General features: G+C 38.0%; 1 protein-coding gene across 5 annotated transcripts; it reads right to left on the bottom strand.

The window, feature by feature from the left end:
- Window positions 1-17,913: 17,913 nt before the first annotated feature.
- LOC137743632 (protein METABOLIC NETWORK MODULATOR 1-like) lies at window positions 17,914-22,024 on the bottom strand. 5 transcript variants are annotated; one of them, XM_088678973.1, is made up of 4 exons: window positions 21,694-21,890; window positions 20,814-20,911; window positions 18,357-19,574; window positions 17,914-18,231 (listed from the first exon to the last, which is right to left on the bottom strand). In XM_088678973.1, exons 3-4 carry the CDS (start codon window positions 19,521-19,523, stop codon window positions 18,160-18,162), a joined length of 1,239 nt encoding a protein of 412 aa, XP_088535099.1. In that variant the 5' UTR covers window positions 19,524-19,574; window positions 20,814-20,911; window positions 21,694-21,890; the 3' UTR covers window positions 17,914-18,159. The 5 variants fall into 5 exon arrangements, with proteins under 5 accessions (XP_088535099.1, XP_088535100.1, XP_068339658.2 ...); XM_088678974.1 differs by lacking the exon at window positions 21,694-21,890 and adding an exon at window positions 21,120-21,183; XM_068483557.2 differs by lacking the exon at window positions 20,814-20,911 and having other exon boundaries at window positions 21,694-22,024.
- Window positions 22,025-22,033: the final 9 nt, after the last annotated feature.

The raw sequence follows: 22,033 nt of genomic DNA, 5'->3' as shown, positions 1-22,033 counted from the left end.
CAGATATCTTCACAAAACCTTTGGCTAAGGATCGGTTCAACTATCTCAGGGATATGCTTAGTGTGAAATCAACTCAAAACTTAAAGGGGAGTGTTGAATTATAAGTGTTGAGCTGAAAAGTTTAGAATAAGTTTTCTTAAATTGGTGTATCCACTTGTGCAAAATGATGCAAAGTGTAAAGTTCTATTTTGTAAAAGGCCATGAGTGCCATGTGTTGGTTGATCCATGTAATTAGATATATGAGTGACTAAGATGAAATGTAGTGTTTTGTGTGGTCCTAAGTTAAGGCCATCAGTTAATGTAAAAGTAGAGTTAGTGCTTTTTTTTGAAATACAGAAGAAATATTCCTCTGCAAACTTCTGCAAGAGAGAAGAAGCAAAAAACCATTCGGTTTCAGTTGTGTTCATCTTTGTTTTTCTGTCCAGCTCCCTCTAGATCAAAACCCATCGAATTCAGTCACACTAACAAGTAATACCTTTACATAGAACTCAATAGGCCACCGCTAGCCTCCGTTGCGCCAAGTCAAGTGACAAACAAAACAATTCGCCAGTGATGATTTTGGAACAAACCCGATTCCTGGCTAATTACATTCGGACTAACAATTCGCCAAGCTTTTCAGCTGTGTGTGCCTCCACCGTTCATGGCTACACGACAGCAACCTTTCCCGGGCCATTGCCAAGTTGTATCCCAAAATTTTAAAGCTCCAACCTCATTTTGCTCTCAAGCTCTCCCTCCAACCACAAACCCTAACTTTGCAAACCTTCATCCGCTGGTCCCTTGCTTAGGCTTGGGCAGGCGGCAACCCCTCCCACCTCCTTCTAGCATCCCCCCCTCCTAGTCTCTCCACCCCTTGCTTCCTACCCCATGTCCTCTCGCTGCGACCCACACATTTTTTTCCTTTCTTTATGCGCCCCTGACCTCCTTCCCTCGCTGTTTTCTCTCTTTTCTCTGTTCCTTGGTCTGCCCAGCACCTTCTCTCCTCACTCTTCTGTGCGCAACCTGTTTTCATGGCTTTATTGCGAGCTTCCAACCCACTTCTCTGATTATATTGTTGTACAAGGATCCTCCCTTGTTTGGGCTTAGATCTGCAGTTTTGGGTTGGTCTTTGGGTTGTTTTTGTGGGTATTTGACTTGCTTTTTTTTGGTTTTTTGCTCTTTTTGCCTGGTTGGTGGCGGTCATGCCTACCGGAGGTTTCGTTTATTCGGATTCGTGTAGCTTATACTTCCTGGGTGGGGTTGCGCAAGGAGCATTCTCGGTGGCAGCTTCTTGGGCACCCACAGTGATGGTGTGCATATTTGCCAGCATAATTTTCTCTCGATTGTTCGGACTTTCCGAGGGCACTGCCCTTGGAACTATTGTTTTGTCCTCTTTGGGTTCGTCGTGGTGGTGGGGATGGAGGTGCAGTGACGTGGGTTGTCTTGGCTTGGCAACCCCTCTACCATCCATGTTGTTGCCGCTATTTCTTGCCATAACTGCAACCAACACCGGTCAGAGGAATTTCTAGCGGCTATTGGTGCTAACATGTTTTATGCAAGTTTTTGGATTGTAGTGGTGTTCCGACGACTTTGGTGGCTCTAGCTGGATCCCCTTCCACAGTTTGTCCCGGCTACAGCTGGCCTCGCACACCTCCTAACATTTCTGCATGTGCCTTTCCTTCTACTACCCATGCCTATGGCCAAATTGCAGTTGCATCTCCATTGTGGACATGTCACCTTGTTCTTTTGTTTCTTTTTTTTTTTTTTTTTAGTTTAGTTTTTATGACTGGTCCGTATTGCTTCGGCAAGTGGTTTGTGTCATCGCTTCTGCAATTTTGTAGCCTCGTTGTCTCACGATGATTTTGGTGAGGGTTTCGGTGCTTGGTATGTCACGTTTTGTCTATGGGATATATCAATCTCGGAATTCCTCATTCTAGTGGTCTGATTTCTGTGATGGTAGTAGAGGGGTTTAAAATTATTTGTAATTTGTGCTTATTACCTCCAAATCAAGAAATTGATCACTGGAGCATATGTACTTATCTAGCATCCTTGCAAGTAGTTGGTTATGGTAATCAAATTCTAACGTTTTTGTCCAAAAAAAAAAAAATCATCTCATTGAAGTCCCATTTTAGCCTTAGATTCTTTCAAATTGTATTCATTCATTGTGTTATTTGTTACAATAAGGTTGAGAATTTGATAGAGAAATGACTTTGAGGCACGTTAATATGTTTTCCTTAAAGTGATATTTGCCCTCACTCTAATATGAGTTTGCTAACGGGTCTACAGCAAATCACTTCCAGGATATAACAAAGTTTGGAATTTTAGTTTAGCAAGAACTGAAATTCCCTTAAAATCTTCAAAAAGGAAACTATATGATTTTGATGGAGAGAAAGAGGATAAGAAATTATTGTTTGAATAATTGTATTTATATCCAAATATGCAGCCAACATGGGCTATATATAGATACTATGGAACCCTTTGAAGATGGATCAAAGTGTGCATATAAAAAGTCATGTTCTTTCCTGCATCATTACCACCGAATGGATGCATCTTTTAATCAAAGTCGCACCTTGTTGCATCTTTCATTTTCTGGAAAAGATGCAATCCCATTGTTAGTGACACGGAACTGCAAGAAGTCATAACTTTCTGATTTCATACCAAGGGACATATCCCTTAGTTGTGCTTCTTCATCCAAGAGACATGGAATTGCAGCCATGCTCCTGTTGCCGAAAGACACGGCACTGCAGCAGAAACATGGAACTGCAGCCATGCTCCTTTTGCCAAAAGACACGGCACTGCAGGCTTTGTTGTGTTTCTTCACACAAGGCACTGCAGCCTTTCTCCCATTATGCACGCAACACCATAAATAAATAAATATATATATATATATATATATTAATGAAATATACCAAAAATCCTTCCCTATTTCAATAATATATATATATATATATGCTCATGTACTTGGAAATATCTAACAATTCTCCTCTATCTCAAAATATATAAAACTAGAAATATTATAATGAATTAATCTTTCTATCATAAACTTTAATCATACACATATGTTCATGCATACAAAAAGGTATCTTTCGATTTTAACCTTCAATTAGTATAAGTATCTCAAGGTTTTTACAAATACAATAGTTGCCTTTCCATACCTTAAACTATGTATTTATCGGTCAAAGCAGGAAAATGCTACACACATGATCATATTATAGCTTCCTTGGATAAAATTTTGTATCTAGTTAGCACTATTATGGTCCTGTGCTACATCCTGGTTTCATAAACATTTACAAGAGAAAACCCATAAAACTCTTGGTAGAAGCAGCACCGCTCCTTATGTTTATATTGTATATGTTCCTGCTATTCGAACATCTTATATTATTATACCTCATTAAGAATTTAAATTTCACCCTCTATATCATAGCAGTATGCACTGGCATTCTGGAATAGGCTATATAAATTATCCAGTGCTTATTCAAACCACTTATCAGTAACTTTTTATTACCCATTGAACTTTGGTCTAGTGATGTTCTAGGCAAAGTTGGGTTACCATTACTGGTGATTTATAGTAAAGGGTTTCAGCCCCATTCCACTAGATGTACTTTGTACCATATCTCTCGAGAGTCCCTTAGTAAAAGGATCTGCCAAATTTTTATTTGACCTTACATAAGTTATGTTAACAACTCCTTGTGTTATTAACTGTTTGACAAATTCATGTCTAAAGCTAATATGTCTAGATTTGCCATTATATACTTTGCTATAAGCTCTAGACAATGTAGCTTCATTGTCGCAGTACAAAGAAATAGATGGCATTGGTTGTGGCCACAACTCTATATCGAACAATAAATCTCTCTACCATTATGCTTCTTTGAATATGGCTACTAATGCTATAAACTCAGATTCCATAGTGGAGTGTGATATAACAATTTGTTTCTTTGATACCCAAGAAACAGCACCTCCCCCAATAGTGAATATCCATCCTGTTATGGATTTATTATCGCTTGCGCTAGTAATCCAACTAGCATCTGAGCACCCTTCTAGTACCGCTGGAAATCTTGAATAAAATAGATCCAAATTAATAGTCATTTTAAGATAACCAAAAACTCTACAAATTGTTTTCCAGTGTAAAGTACTAGGGTTGCTAGTATATCTTTTAAGCTTACAAATAGCAAATGCTATATTTGCCTTGTGCTATGCGAAGCATACATCAATCTTCCAATTACACTAGCATACTCAAGTTGTGCAACTGATATGCCAGAATTTACTAGCATGTTGATCTTAGAGTCATAAGGGGTTGGTGCTTCTTTTATTTGCAAATGCTTATACTTCTGCAACATTTTTTCAACATACTGTGAATGGCACAATGCAAAACCCCCCATCATGTCTCCTTACTTTAATCCCTAAGATAGTATCCACTTCATTCAAATCTTTCATTTTGAAATTTGAATTTAGATACTTCTTAGTTTCGGATATAGCTTTCATGTTGATCCCAAATATTAGTAAATCATCTACATATAAGCATATGACAACACCATATTCATCAATGAATTTAGAATAAATACACTTATCGGCATTATTATGTCTAAAACCTTTTGACAAAATGACAAAGTCAAATTTTTCATGCCATTGTTTTGGTGCTTGTTTTAGACCATATAGTGACACTAATTTACAAACCTTCTTTTTATTACCAGGAAGAACATATCCTTCTGGCTGCTCCATATATACCTTTTCATCCAAATCCCGATTTCAAAAGGCTGTTTTCACGTCCATTTGATGTACATATAGATTATATGCAGATGCCAAAGCAAACAATACTCTAATGGAGGTGATTCTTGCAACTGGTGCATAGGTGTCAAAGTAGTCAACTTCCTTTTTCTATTTAAAATCTTTGGCTACCAATCGGGCTTTGAAAGTTTGCAGAGAACCATCAATATTATATTTCCTTCTAAACACCCACTTACAACCAATTTGTTTGGATCCATGTGGTAAGTCAACCAAAGTCCATGTTTGGTTTGATAACAATGAGTTCATCTCATCATCTACAGCTTCTTTCCAGAAAGCAGCATCTCTAGAAGTCATTGCTTCTTTTAAGGTTACAGGATCTCCTTCTACATTTAAAATGAAGGGTATTTTATGTAGAACCTTTTCTCTGTTTCCTTCCACCAAAAATAAAATGGCTTCTGAAGATATAAAATCAGGACCTAAATTCTTTTATTTTCTGACCCTTTGACTTTTCCTACGTTCTAGAACCTTTTCCGGTTCCTTTCTCTTTTTGGTGCCAGAAACTGAACTGGGATTTTCCTTCGACACTAATTGTTGATCATGTTCTTCAACTGAACTAGGACTAGGGTCATTATAGAATTTATCCTCAAAGAACTCTACATCTCTTGACTCAACAATGATATTTGAGTCACATCAAGCAATCTGTATGCTTTAGAGTTCTGGGCATATCCCACAAAAATACTTTTTATGCCTTTAGGACCTAATTTGGATCTTTTAGGGTCGTGAGACCTATAAAACGACAAACACCCCCAAACTCCCCAAACTCTTACATAATCCAAATTTGGCTTTCTGCCCTTCCATACTTCATATGGTGACACATGAGTTTTCTTAGAGGTAATTTTGTTTTGTATATGGCATGTTGCAAGAAGAGCTTCACCCCATAAATATGTAAGAACATTTGCACTTATGACCATTGAATTAATCATATTAGTGAGCTTCCTATTCTTTCTTTCTGCTAAGCCATTTTGTTGAGGAGTGTAAGGTGTAGTTTTCTAATGAATGATTCCATGTTCTTCACAAAACAAAGAGAATTCATTTGAAAAATATTCACCACCTCTATCACTCCTAAGGATTTTAATTTTCCTTTCCTTTTGGTGTTCAACCTTAGCCTTATATCGTTTGAAAAGCTCAAAGGCTTCATCTTTATTAGACATTAAATAAACATAAGTAAATCTAGAACAGTCATCAATGAAAGTAATAAAATAGCATTTTCCTCCTCTAGTTAAAACACCATTAAACTCACATATATCATAATGAACTAAATCTAATATTTCAGTATTTCTTTCTACTTTTTGAAAAGGTTTCTTTGTAATTTTAGCTTGTGTGCAGATTTCACAATTTTTAAATGACATCTTTACAAGAAATTAAACCATGTTTAGACAAATATTTTAAAGATCTATAATTTAAATGTGCTAAACGAGAATGCCATAAAGTAGAAGAAGAGTCAACAATATAAACAGAAGAATTCACTTTATTGATATTGAGTTTAAACATTCCATCAAATGAATAACCCTTGCCAACAAATACACCATTCTTTGACAGTATAAATTTGTCGGCTTTCAACACCACTTTAATATCATTTTTACACAGTAGATTTTCAGATACAAGATTCTTCTTAATGTCTGGGACATGAAAAACATTTGTCAGAGTCATTGTTTTTTCTAGAAGTGAATTGTAGTTCAACAGTCCATTTTCCAAGAACCTTAGCACCATTGTGATTGCCCATTAGTACTTCTTGACTATCCTCTTCGGTTTTGTAGATCTTGAATTGTGCTCTATCATTGCAAACATGTATGGTAACACCAGAATCAAGCCACCAGTCAGAAGATTTAACAGCTGCAGCCATGTTCAATTCAGTGATCATGCCAATTTGTATTTCAGACACCATAGGAATTATATCTTCAATATGAGTTTCCTCTACCATATTTGCTTTGTTTAATTTGGCATCCTCATTTTTCTTGAACTTGCAATCACGAATAAAGTGCCCTTTCTTTCCACAATGGTGGCAAGTTGCATTTTTCTTGCCACTGTTGGTGCCAAAAGATATCTTTGTGAACTTTCCTAGGTTATTCGCTTTCAAGTTCTTTTTGAACTTACTCTTTCTCCCTTCAGCATAATTAATCTTAGTGAAGTCTTGTGAGGAAAAATATTTTTCTCATTTCCGAGTTTCCTCTTCAATTTGGATCCCCTTCAAGAGATCTTGGAGACCTATATCTTCTGCCATATGCAAAATCTTCTTTCTATAATTGTTCCAACCAGGGGTAATTTTGACATGATAGCCCCTACTTGTAATGCATCCAGAACAATTATTTTGACTTCATGAAGTTTTGTGACCAAAAGTAATTAATCTTGAACTTGGTCCACAATGGATTTCCCATCATTCATAGTGAATTCATAGAACTTAAACATGATAAATTTATCAGTACCTTTTTTCTCCGATGTATACTACTCTTCAAGAGCATTCCATATTTCCCTTGGAGATTGAGTTGTAGAAAATAAATTGTAGAGCCGATCTGAAAAAGTATTCAGGATATGTCCTCTGCACATCAATTCATCGTCTTCACGCTTCTTTTTGTTGGCAATAATTTGTTCAGTGTTTGCATCATTAGGTTCAGGAATTGGTTGCAGATTTGGATCAAGAACGTAGGCAATTTTCAGGGCCGTCAACATCCAGCGTATCTTGTCCTTCTAGCGCATAAAATTGGTTCCATCAAACTTGTCGAGTTTCCAAAAAACACCGTTGTTCATTGCAGACAAAGCCATAGTTTCAAACATCTTTTCCATTGCGAATATCACTTTAACATTGTTAGAATAAGGTTGAGAATTTGATAGAAAGATGACTTTGTGGCACGTTAATACGTTTTCCTTAAAGTGATATTTGCCCCCACGCTAATATGAGTTTACTAACGGGTCTAAAGCATATCACTTCCAGGATACAACAAAGTTTGGAATTTTAGTTTAGCAAGAACTGAAATTCCCTTAAAATCTTCAAAAAGGAAACTGTATGATTTTAATGGAGAAAAAAAGGATAAGAAACTATTGTTTGAAGAATTGTATTTATATCCAAATATGCAGCCAACATGGGCTATATATAGATACTATGGAACCCTTTGAAGATGGATCAAAGTGTGCATATAAAAAGTCATGTTCTTTCCTGCATCATTACCACCGAATGGACGCATCTTTTAATCAAAGTCACACCCTGCTGCATCTTTCATTTTCTGGAAAAGATGCAATCCCATTGTTAGTGACACGGAACTGCAAGAAGTCATAACTTTCTGATTTCATACCAAGGGACATATCCCTTAGTTGTGCTTCTTCATCCAAGAGACATGGAACTGCAGCCATGCTCCTTTTACCAAAAGACACGGCACTGCAGCAGAAACATGGAACTGCAGCCATGCTCCTTTTGCCAAAAGACACGGCATTGCCGCCTTTGGTTGTGTTTCTTCACACAACGCGCTGCTCCCATTATGCACGCAACACCATATATATATTAATGAAATATACCAACATTATTTGTATACCTTAAAGTCGGCGAACTTTTACATTATCTTGTGAAAAAATGAACTTTTCTTGTACGAAAGGGGAGGGTTTCATGGTTTTTGCTTCAAGTTCATAATTGACGATAGAGTGCTTTGTAAAGTATTCGAACAATGAATGTATTGATTCGTTTGATTTGAAATTTCCCCTCCCCTCATGTTTCTATCTTTAACTTTCTTTTTGTCATTGGCTAGTACAATTACCATGTGATCGAGAAATATTTTCAAGTGTCTGGTACTCAAGCGAGTATTCCACATAAAATATGTGGAATATAGAAAATATTTCATTTATTTCACTTGTATTATGACATATGAGTACAGTATGTAATAAATTCATGTTTCGCCAAAAGATTTATTTTATCCATTATATATTTGTTTGGACCCAAAATTACACCATCGGCCTGAGCAATCGAGACCGTTGAATAGGCGAATTTTAGACCGTTGGATGATAAAGTGGTTGAAATAATTTTTAGTTATTATTGAGAAGTAATATTTCGATTTTTATCGTAATATTATATCTTAATAATAACTAGGATAGTTAAAACCTAATTTTTGATATATCCAGGTGGTTGTTTCAGAACAAAGTGACTTGGAATTCATGGATGAGATTGGTGCACGTGGTCTTATCTAGGAATTGGTGGAGTCATGCATGCATGTGGTCTTTGGCAGAAGGTTATGATAATGAGGGATAAAGGTTATTAGTCAAAGCATGATTGCATCAGGTTGCAGGATGACAACAAAATTTTGATAAGATGAGAGCAATAAAGACTTAGAGTCACAGTACAATTAGGATTGATTTTCGCGACTTTGGCTTGCAGATCTCTATAAATACAAGGCTGCGAACACCATTCAAGGATCTCCAATTCAACACACAACTGCCCTGCGCAAAACCTCTCAAACATCTTGAGATTTTTATTTTCTTTTTTCCGCCGACACATTTTCAGTTTGGATAAACAGCACTGTGAAGGCAACCGGCGAACACCTTCAGTTTGGATAAACAGCACTGTTGCCGTAGAATCAGCCGTTCCCGAAGCACCTTCAGTTTGGATAAACAGCACTGCGTCGAGGCCGACTGGTTATCTATCCAAGTCTCGGTCGAGAAGGATTTTCAAATCCTTATTGGCAGAGGTCATCTCATTAGCCTTCTCGGCGAAGTGAGGTGTTACCAGGTTACTACATTCGGCACCTTGAGAGCCGAATTTGATATTAAACTTCGTAGAACTAGCAGCCTTGTCTTCAGGCTGTAGAACCCAGAGACCGAGAGCGTTCCTTCCTCGGTCGCAATCACAAGTTAAAGAAGTCAGCAACGCGCTCAAAGCTACATCAACAAATTTTACTCCTCGGCCAAGCTCGGCCGACGAGTTGGCACGCCCCGCATTTGACCGAAGGACGTAGTTAGCTTATTAGTTACTCGGCCTGCGCGCCACGTAGGTTTTGTAATTTTTAGGGTCAACATTTTGGCACGCCCAGTGGGACCCAGTGCTAAAACTACGAAGTTCATATGATATATCAAGATTCCAATCTGGCTCAACGTAGCCGATTGTACGAGTGCCTAGAGGAATTGAAAAAACACAATGAAGAACGAAAAAGATCTTTGGAAGTGGAAAAAGTTCTTCGTGGCCATAAAGAGTTGCAAAAGTCATTCGCTTACATGTTGAGAATAAAAGCTCATGTTGCCCTGCAAGAGCAGTGGGTAAATGAAGACAGGGCTCGATTTAATGCCTGGCTAGATGGAAAATATTTTCCTTACGTTTTTGACTACAAATCAATTCCATTTGAGGAATGGTTGGTTGAAAAGACTGGGGGGCAATTTTCCGCTTCGGCCGTAATCAGACATCGGCCTAAGAAAATTGTTAATTTGATCGAGGAACAAAGGCCACCTATTTTTTCGGTCGAGACTGAAAGTGTGGTAGGCCTAGAAGAAAATGTTCAAGTTTTTTAGCCAAAAATTGACTCAGAAAATGATTCTTTAGAGGAGTGTTCCAATGACGAACAATACCGATACACGACTTCGGACCGTAAAACCACATCAATTGATATGGTAATTGGAGACATGGTTTTAGATGCCGAAACTACGCCAATCAATATGATTATTGGTGATAACACCGATTTAGAGAAATCTCATTTGGCTAAGTTGTTTGAATTAAAAGCCGAAATTATGCTTGTGGGGCATAATAATTGTTCAACACATTCGGCGGCCGAAAATGAAAAAAAAAATTTCAAGTTACAAATATTTGGAGAAAATTCTTTATTCGGCCAAGAGCAAAATCAATTTGAAAATTTTGTTATTACACGATCTCGACTTGGAATAAAGCATCGTTGGCCTCCTCCTTTTCGTGGATCGGCCACTTTTATTCCTATACATTAGATTTCAATTTTTTATGTATTTTCTTATTCATCTGGCTATTTGAGCCGATGCATAAGAAAATAGGGGGGCAACGAGCACTGAGCCTATATATATATATATATATATATATATATAGTTTCTTTAGGATGCCACTACCGAGAAGAATGGTAGTAGGCTTCAGCCTATGGACGTGGGAGGACACTGTTTGGTGGTCATTTGTCACCATGATGTCCACTTTTGCCGCATCCTTTCTTGGGGCAGGTAAGCAGAGAATTTTGATGAGACTCAAATATGATGATATTAGTGACCTATTCGGTAGAATAGTCTCGGTCGAGAAAAATCGCAGTGATGTGTTTGTCGAGCTCAACAGTGTTCACTTAGTTTCTGCTTGCCTTCGTTCCGAGCTTCTCGACCTCGGCTCACTATATATATATATATATATATGCAAGCCGAGCTGCTAAGAAAAATTATGCTTGACCCTGGCTCAGATTTTCTCGGCCTCGGCCGTAAAAAAAAAAAAAAAAAAAAAAAAAAAAAAAAATTTCACTCGGCCGTGACCATTAGCCGAGCCGAGGAGGGATGTTTGTAGAAGGCCATTCGACGAGTCGAGTACAAGGCCAAGTTCACATTCGGTGGAAGTATTTGATTTTCTCAAGTATTAAAGAGGATTGGGTGTTAACAGCTGATTGAGACATGTGTCTAGAGAAATCACTTCAATACCTTGCATCAAATTTTTCTTAGAAAATTTGATCATTCTTACTGCGAAGACTGCTTGCTGTCAGTAAAATGGTGGTGTTTGCTGTGTTTCCATTTGAGACCACCGAATGAAGTTGGCCGAGCCACATTAAGTGTAAAGTTTGTCAGCACCATGTTTCCCAGTGTTAGCGTATATATGTCGGCCATGCTGCAACGATATAAGCATATATATATATATATATATATATATATATATATATATATATATATATATATATAGCCTGTAACGTCACATCAAAATAGGCAAAATGAGAGATGGCATGCAAATGCAAATGGCAGGTTCAAAAGTTTAATGAAAAGCCACTCACTTTAAATTGTAGGCTTCCATGTGGGCACACTCTCTCATTCGGTGAGAAAGTTATTCGGTGGAGGTTTAGATATAAGTCCATCTGCAGGCTTTTAACATCATATGTTATTCTTTTGCCGAGAAGGAAAATATTTACAGCATGTATTTATTTCTAGTTTCCGTCGAGAAGTTCCCACGCCCTTCAGACGTTTTTCTTCAGTATCTTTGACTGATTTCGGTGTCGCCTTCGTCGAGAAGTTGCAGATCATTTCCAGTTTGACGATAGCAGATGTACCCGTTGCCATTTTAAGCAACCTAATGGTTCCGTTGACTGCACAACCGCAAGCTTCAAACAAGACTGACAGGATGTGGCCTTGAGAATCAGGGACGACAGAGCATACATGCCTCGATGGATGTATGGTTATAGATCAATTCATGCATACAAGTATAACTTTCTTTGAAGGAGTAAGCGGTGGGCGAGAGTCCCCGAGCTTTCGATCCCATTTGGTTTTTCCGACCTTCGACCCTATTTGATTTTTCTCGGCCTTCGACCCCATTTGGTTTTTCTCGGCCCTCGACCGTATTTGGTTTTTCTCGGCCCTCGACCGTATTTGGTTTTCCTCGGTCCTTTGACAGTACTAGGCGAAGACACATCTGGAATCGTGGCCTGTCTTATTTCTTGCAGTTGACATGCACATGCTTATTGCAACTCATGACAATGGATTTGTAAAGGTGTTTTGTTTACCCGTGTCCGGGCTAGAATTATGTTAGGCCGAGCTCGGCCAACTCGTCGAGGTTTCTTTCAAGACATAGCAGGCTATGAAGTGGATATACCACGGGAAATGAATTCAGTTCAACTTTGGCCGAGTGATCAAGGCCGCGGTCAGGGAACGTACGATTATTGGTTTGCATCGAATCACTTAATTTTCGGCGGTATAAGGGTTCTTCGACTGCGCTAATTTCCTTAACCATTCGGCTTACGAGCCGAAGCTCAAGGAAACTGGGGGGCAATGTTTGGACCCAAAATTACACCATCGGCCTGAGCAATCGAGACCGTTGAATAGGCGAATTTTAGACCGTTGGATGATAAAGTGGTTGAAATAATTTTTAGTTATTATTGAGAAGTAATATTTCGATTTTTATCGTAATATTATATCTTAATAATAACTAGGATAGTTAAAACCTAATTTTTGATATATCCAGGTGGTTGTTTCAGAACAAAGTGACTTGGAATTCATGGATGAGATTGGTGCACGTGGTCTTATCTAGGAATTGGTGGAGTCATGCATGCATGTGGTCTTTGGCAGAAGGTTATGATAATGAGGGATAAAGGTTATTAGTCAAAGCATGATTGCATCAGGTTGCAGGATGATAACAAAATTTTGATAAGATGAGAGCAATAAAGACTTAGAGTCACAGTACAATTAGGATTGATTTTCGCGACTTTGGCTTGCAGATCTCTATAAATACAAGGCTGCGAACACCATTCAAGGATCTCCAATTCAACACACAACTGCCCTGCGCAAAACCTCTCAAACATCTTGAGATTTTTATTTTCTTTTTTCCGCCGACACATCTTCAGTTTGGATAAACAGCACTGTGAAGGCAACCGGCGAACACCTTCAGTTTGGATAAACAGCACTGTTGCCGTAGAATCAGCCGTTCCCGAAGCACCTTCAGTTTGGATAAACAGCACTGCGTCGAGGCCGACTGGTTATCTATCCAAGTCTCGGTCGAGAAGGATTTTCAAATCCTTATTGGCAGAGGTCATCTCATTAGCCTTCTCGGCGAAGTGAGGTGTTACCAGGTTACTACATTCGGCACCTTGAGAGCCGAATTTGATATTAAACTTCGTAGAACTAGCAGCCTTGTCTTCAGGCTGTAGAACCCAGAGACCGAGAGCGTTCCTTCCTCGGTCGCAATCGCAAGTTAAAGAAGTCAGCAACGCGCTCAAAGCTACATCAACAAATTTTACTCCTCGGCCAAGCTCGGCCGACGAGTTGGCACGCCCCGCATTTGACCGAAGGACGTAGTTAGCTTATTAGTTACTCGGCCTGCGCGCCACGTAGGTTTTGTAATTTTTAGGGTCAACAATATTATATATAGTTTTTTGACAATTTTAAGTTTTTGGATGCCTGATTCCGTTATATGTTTTAATTCTGATGATTTAAATTTATCATTGAAGTTCCAAGATTAGTCTTTATGTCTAAATTATTGATAACGCGCATATAGCGGATGAACAATCCAACACCCAACTTTTCTTCCGAAAGCATGGCATAACATGATTTAAAAGTGTTGCTCACGTGTAAATTTAATCATTACATTTAAATGATAAGATAATTAAACCAAATTTATCTAAATTTATGGGGAGAGAGATTCAAATTTGGATATAGAAGTTGGAGCAGACAACTCGAACTCACTTGACTAAACCCAAATTTGCTCCTTTGATTTTCAGTTTAATTTACCACTATTTTCATGTTCCAATTTTTTCGATGAAATGCTAGGAAAATGCAAAAGTTTATGTGGTTGATTGATCAAATTAATCACAACAACTTGCTAATTTGCATAATCATTAGTGAAACAACATACTTCTCAAATACACTTGGTTCCTAGTCTTTCCACCTCCTCCCTTCTTCTCAAGACAAACATTCAAAACATAAAACCCGAAAACAGTTGTATCAAAAATTTTCAGATCACCAAAAACAAATAAAATAAAAATCCTCGCTCCCTCATGAAAATTTAGAAATAATAACTATTTACATAGATTTTAAACTTGAGACTTCGAGGTCCCAAATCCTAAGTTTTTTTTTTCTTTTCCGCACAACAATTTTAAATGTCAAATATATATATATTTTTTTTTTAATCCAAACGGAGGGTTAAAGTACGGTAGGGGTAATGAGCTGAGCTAGGTGTTAATTTACAAAAATAAAAATGAGGTGGGTGTTTTAGTTAATTTCTTTTTTTTTTGGGTTACATTAGCTGAATTATTAGTAGTATTGAGTTTTCCTAATCCAAACAGATTTCTGATATATAATTAAAACCCTGATTTTTCGACCAAAAAATTGAAACCCTATCTACTCGGAATCAAATTGCATGCTAATTAAGTGGAAATGATTGAGAGGCGGTGCCCTACATCTATATATTGGAGGGCAAGCAAAGAACTCACTCACATTAAACCCACTTCACTACTCCAAGAAATCCCCCTAATCAAACTTTCTTCTCCTCCACATATTAAACCCTACTACGTACGTCGTACCATCTGTCTCACAATAAATATTCCATCTTGTCAAGAAAGTCGAAGGAAAACCTAGCTATATCTACCTTACCTTATCTATGGCACATTCTGATACCTTTCCCGTGGGTTACAAGTTTCATCCAAGAGACGACGAGTTAGTCGGATACTATCTGTATAACAAGTTTCGTGGCACACCTTTTAGGGATGAGAATGTTATTCCTGAGATCGATCTTTATGGTAGCATGGAGGCAAGAGATATATGGAATAACAATGGCGGACAGAATTTAGAAAAGGATGAAGACCTTTATTTCTTCACCAAGCTGAAGCCGGCCAAGGGTACGGGTTCCCGAGTGGCTCGCACCATAGGGTCTGGGACATGGAAGGGCGAGACCGCAGGGGCCAAAGTCAAAGATCCCAAGACTAAGGAGACGATAGGTTTCTTTAAAAGGTATCAATACAAGAATACTAAGTATCCTCAAGAAAGTGGTTGCTGGATTATGCACGAGTTCAGCCTTCACCCTAAACAGGCCATGCGCATTAAATCAAGCCCAAGTAGTCGCCCGAATGATGCTGAATATGTAGTCTGCCGGGTTCGAAAGAACTTTGACAGAAAGAGAAAGGCGGATGATCACGAGGAGACTGGAGTAGTACAATCCCAGAGCAAAAGGATTCGGATGCAATCAGAGAATATTGATGAATCTTATGTTACTCCCATGTCTTCTGAGGTTAACAGCGATCACTACAATCAGCAGGAGCAGGAGCAGACTAATATTAATGCAATTAGTACTAGTAGTAGTATTAGTGTGACTAATGTGGATCAGCGACGTTACTACTATTGTGAGCCAGAACAGTACTCTGAGGTTATTAATCAGTATGATATTCCGCAGCAGCAGGAGCAGGCGACTGCTACTAGCGATCCTCTCAACGTTACAAACTTGAGGCTTGCTGAGCAGCAACACAACTTTGTTACGCAAGACCCAACTGTGGCTTCCTCATCACTGGCTATGGCTGGGCCAGACAATCAAGAGCAACAAGTGCAGAGTAATGTAACAGACTTGCCACAATACTACTATGATACAAAAGAACCGATGACGACTATGGCGACGCTAGATACCTACGTATGTCTCCCTGAGCTAAATTTTGTCGTAGACCCAGCTATGGCCTCTTCACTAGGTATGTCTATGTCTAGCCAAGAAGACTTTCTTCAGCACAATGGTTTTGTGAGTAATGTTATGACGGACTTGACAAGGTACTACTACTCCAGTACACAAGACCCAAGTAGTGGTACTGTTTCCTCTCAGTATGATCCGCCGCAGAGTACCGCTACTACTGGGTTCGCTAATCAGCCACACTACTTCGTTATACAAGAACACCAGCCAGACTACGTTGTTACCGATCCCACCGTGGCTTCTTCACTAGTCCATCCAATCTTGATCAGAATCATCATATCATGGATAAGGATCAACTTCCCCCTCTTACTTTTGACTACACCCCTGGTGACATCATGATAGACTTGGACGACCTTTGGAACAATTAATATGGATCAACCTGTTGTACGTACTTGTTTAATTATGTTGTTGTAATTTGTAGATTTTTCATTTGACCAGTATCATCGATCATATTGTTTAAACTACGGTTTTTGATCTAATGTAATAGTGTTCTTACTTGATATACTACATTTAATTTGTACGTAATCGATCAATATCCCATTATATATATTGCTGTCTTCGATTTTTTTTTTTTCCCCACTTTCTATATATGTATGCTTGCATGCAATCTTGTTTTTGTCAAATCCGCTTCATGTCTTTGTTTCATTGAAAATGTCTGGTGGTGCATGTTTAGATGTGTATATATATAATATGTTATATAAACCTGGGAACCATAATCTGAGGGTTGGGTTATTGGTTAGACGTAGGTTAAAGGCTCATGGAATAAAACGGCACCAATTTTTGAAGGTGAATTTTGTATGTCCGAGTTGGATTACCAAGTAGCTAGGATAGTGTAATCGGCGTGGCAATGGTCGTTATTGCCCTAGAAAAGAACACAATTAAGTTAAAGGGGAATTCTTTGGATCTCTTTTAAGTTTTAACATTGAAAAGATAAGTATCACAAGTCAAATAGTGTTAGTCGGTAAAAACTCACTAATCTTTACACAATTATGTTATAAAGTTCAATTACATATATAGTACCATGTTGATTGGCCAAAAAGTGGAAACATCTAGGACTGTGTAGCATTGTTTATCTATTTGGTCCTGATAATGGAAATTATAGTGGTACTCGTACAATTGCTCACTTCTAAATAGAACCATTATATAATTGCACATGATCAGTTGATGTAACGACACTTAATCTTTACTTAATTACGAGTCTCAAATGTGACTCGGATAAAGAGAAAACTGACTTTGATACTAAATTGATTCATTGTGGATTGTTATGAGTGGGTCAGCAATGGATTGTTTTGTGTGGGTCAGCAGTCGATCGATTGGAATGGTTGTAAATATTATATTGTATGTTAAATGAAAAAGGAAAGAACACTGAATACTACCAAGCAGCTATCCTTCTCCATGGTATGAATGACCATAGACCAGACAAAATATAATATCAACTGACAAACTTCCATGATAAATGCTCTGAATTCCTTCATTTGGAAGGAGAGGAACAACCGTATGCTGAGACATCCCAGGTTTCCTTGTCCCCTTTTTAAGTTGTTTAGCTTTCAATCATGTCCGGGATTATTGATCTTGTCTGCTTGGTTTGAATTTTAACCTTGTGTTTTCTAACCCAGAATTTTCTGCAACGCTCCAAAGTATCTCATACTCCAAATTTTTTAACCGTTAAATTTTTGTTTAAAACACAAAAAACAAGTCTAACAGTTAAAAAAACCAAAACATTTGTTGACTTCTTTTTTTATCCTATGTCTTGGGGAAATTCGACAGTACTAGAGCAGGTAAGTAAACATATCCAAGAAGTTAATAAACTACAAAATGGGTAAAGACGAACCTTCCACGGCAACTATTTTAAGAAAACAACCTTCTATGTACTTAATATCCAACATGCTTTGTTTAAAAACACAATCACTCCACATACAGGTATGATTACCACATCATGCAAAGACTTGATGTCCATCACCAAAGCATGTACACAATATCCATACAAGGTGGCAACCATAAAATTAAACATTTCATGCCTCGGAAGGTTTTCTTGAAACATCGGATTCTTCATTTCCGAACACAGTCTAGCTTGGTTCATCCATCTTCGCTTTCGACTCTGTGGTTGACTCGCTTTCCCTCATGCTTTCCTGCAAAACCTTGTTGATTTTCCAGCCAAAAGAAAAAGAAACTTGTTGAGATGTTTAGAATCAGTGTATATCTTCAGACATTTTAAGTTAACTACTATTGTTAAAGCAGATGTGTAATAGACGAGTCCTTTTACCTGCAACAGCTCAGACATTTTTCCATTTCTATCGTCCTCGGGGGGTTTTGAATGTGGTATAGAGTAGTCTTTAGGCTGTATGGCTTGCAGAGGCTCAATTACTAAAGGCTGATCCATATCGTTCTCCAGCTCACTGCCAGTTGACTTGCTACCCTCAATGTTCATCTCAGTTGAATGTGAGGGGGCTTGTGAGGGTGTATCAATCCTCTTAACTACCTCGGTAACCAATTTTTCAAAAGGTATATTTGGGAGTCTCGGTGATTTGGCTTCTGCCTTCAGCGTCTCTGTTGATGGTTGATTACAAGTACCATTCTCATTTTGTCCACCTTCGAAGACCAACGATTGATTTCCAACCCTTGGAATCTGGTTGGTAGATATCGACCCATTTGATGGAGGAACTGATGGAACCTGCTTAACTTTTGAAGTTGCCAGATCTGAAGATTGGTTTACAACTTCATTGGCGAGTGGCATCCGGATGGTGCACATTGGCCCATTGGTAGGAGGAGCACCTGGTGCAACAGAATTTGATAAACCAGTGAATGGTACCCCTTCAGATAAATTTCGAGGTTGCAGTACAACAGGCAACAAGTTGCCTCTGGACAGTAGTGGGCTAGCAGTTTGGGGTGCCACTGGAACCATATGTTTGCGTTTTGATGCTACATGATTAACAGATCGAATGGCATCTCTAGAACGAGGGCTCGAACCATGGAAATGAGAGATCTCAGCTGGAATTGGAATCACATTTCGCCTCATCATTTGAACATCTGGGGCCACGTCATTCTCTGCTGAAACAGGAACGTAATGTCCAGGCTTGAAGATAACACCCCTCATAGTGGTGGCAGAGTTGCCAACCCTAACACTAAGTAGATATCCTCCATCAAATGTTGCATCAATGACACCAGAAACAACTGTTCCGACCATGACATCAGCTGCACCATTACTGGGAGCTCCATGATGTGGCTGGTATCCATTCCTCCCTAGAAATCCAGGAGGAGCAGAAGGAACACCAGTACCAGCATTTTCCCCCGAGTTCAGATTTGGAGCATTTCTCACATAAGCATTCTCTTCCAGATCTAGTTTGGGATATTTTCGTGGACGGCCACGTTTTCGCTTCATGGGGATACTTGACGAGCCATCAGGGGTGTTCCCTTGATCCGACTGGCTCATCTTCAGGCACTTTTACCAAACTCTCGTCCTCTTCCCCCAAATTTTCCCACCCTACAGCAAGACGAAGGCTTTAAAGTGAGTTTAAATGAGAAATTTGATATGGAATATGATATTTAAAGTACATGTCAATGATATATTGGATTCAATCTGAAATCATATTCATATGCACCAAGACTTTCAGAGTCCTCAAAATTATTAAGCTGAATACTTAAGTAAGCTAACCTCCACAAGCTACAAGCCAGCTGCTAATAGCTTAAAATTTTACCATATCAAACAATATTAACGAAAACAAAAGCATTAAGAATAGGATCTATATTTCTCATTTAATCTAGGCAATGAATCTATTGAGTGTTCTTGAGCTACAGAAGCTAAAACTTAACCACAACCTGTAAATTCCATAATTTAAATAATCATGATTCTAAAAATGAAGTAAACTTCCAAAGCAAAAAGGAAGCAAATGTTTACAAAAAAGATACTGGATAATAAATGAAAAATCCATTTAGTATGTAATAGTGCATTACATGCAAGTAACATTAACCCAATAAGAAATTCTAACTGAAAAGGAAAACCGAAGAGAAAGGGACTTTTATAAGGAAATCATCGATAATGAGTTATTTTCACGGGTAGATTTCTTCTTTTGAGTACACAATTATCAGAGACGCGCTCTACCACAGGGCTAACAGCTTGTTGTGGGACTCCTGCTTGGTCCACTCTTCCAAAACCAAGAGAAAGTCCACCCCTTTCTCTCCTTTTTCATGTCAAGTTTGATTTACTTTCCTTATTAAGTTTTGTGGGTTTTTAGACAAGCAGAGCTTGGACACCAAATACAAATGTGTGTTTGACTCACTACTTAGTTTTGTCTATCTCTACACTTCTTGACCAAATGGTGAATAAGAAAGTAATCTGACACTATAGGAACCAACTCTGACACCACTTGTTAGGACGTACAACTGCAAACTGAGATACAAAAGAATCACCACTTTGCTATTCACAACAGAAATAATTACACGAACAAGAAAGAAAATGTTACGAGCAAGTGCCTTGTAAAAATTCTTGTCTAGACTCTACATACACCAAAATATTTATTCTTTCACCAAGTATAAATAGTATAAGAGACAGTTGAGTTAATCGTATAACTCAAACACAAACACAGAGAAAACCCTTGTGCACCAACTATCTCAACATTCTGTCATGAACTACTTCTCTAGTTCTTACGTTCCCCAGTCTCAAAATTCTCATAGCTTGGTTTAATTTCAATTGTTTGTCCCTCGTAAGTTAAGTATTTAATACCCTTATATAGAACAGGGCTAGCCGCTAGCTTCCGGTGCGCCAAGTCAAGCGACAAACAAAATCATTCGCCAATTATGATTTTCGGACAAACCCGATTCCTAATAACTGAAAAATGATTGCTTTAGAATCAACAAACAACATCAATGGATAAGCATGATTGCAAAATGTCATCAGAAAGACAGCAAAAGAAATAGGCAAAGGCAAATATAAGCCACAAGAGATGCTAGTGAACCAAAATGAATAATTATATCGACATTGATTTTATACAATTGACTCAACTTAAAAACCACAAAAAAATAGACACACCTGAAGCAACAGACAAATTAAAATCCAGGCAACAGAAGCTTTTCGATCCTTATTATTCACCTTCCAATTTCAGCATACAAGTTCGAACTGAATACAGATGGCCATATGGAATATGTAATTTCAAAATAATACTGAAGATTCAACCAAAAAAATTCATAAATATTTTATTTTATTTATAAAAAAACTAATATTCCGCCTGGTTGCTGAGAAATGTTATAAATATATATTCCTAACTTTTTCATAAATGGGGTCAACAAAAGCAATTAAGTCCACACACTCACCTAAACAACCACACTTTCGTATTTATTCATTTTTATCTGTTGTCCTCTTTTTTCAGGTCAAATTTGAGCATAACAGCAACTCAGAATATAGATAAACCAAATTAAAATTTTTATTTTTATTTTTTACTTGGATACCCAACAAAACTTGGATAGTAACTTTGCTATTGAACCCAAGGACAAGTTTTGAGCTTTGATTAAATTTAAGTGAACCCAAGTGAAAAATAAAAAAAATAAAAAAAAAAACAAAGCTGAGGTAGGGGATTGAGAGAGACCGGGGAAGAAACTGGCAGTACCTTCTGCAAGTGTTGCAACGACGCCGTGGAGCGGAGAACCAAAAGCTTCAATGGTTGATGCTATCTGGGAATTTTGCGGTTTTGGGCTTTGTTTTGTATCGGGCGGAAGGGACGAGGTGGGGAAACTAAGATTCTAGAGAAAAACAAACATTGAGTTCGGAGAAAATGTGGTTGTTCGTTTCACTTTCGATGCTGAAATTATATTATAAATTAATTAATTAATTAATTACGGTGGGAGGATGGAAAGTTGACAGATATGATATGTTACATTGTACGATGTAACAATGCGGTGACACATAAAAGCGGGTTGTTAATTGTTCTTATCCTTCCTAATTCTCTC

Source organism: Pyrus communis, chromosome 11 (assembly GCF_041283825.1).
Source record: "Pyrus communis isolate YQ-2024b chromosome 11, ASM4128382v1, whole genome shotgun sequence".
Taxonomy (NCBI): domain Eukaryota; kingdom Viridiplantae; phylum Streptophyta; class Magnoliopsida; order Rosales; family Rosaceae; genus Pyrus; species Pyrus communis.
Note: the sequence above shows the minus strand (reverse complement) of the source record. Positions and strands in the feature narration are given on the sequence as shown.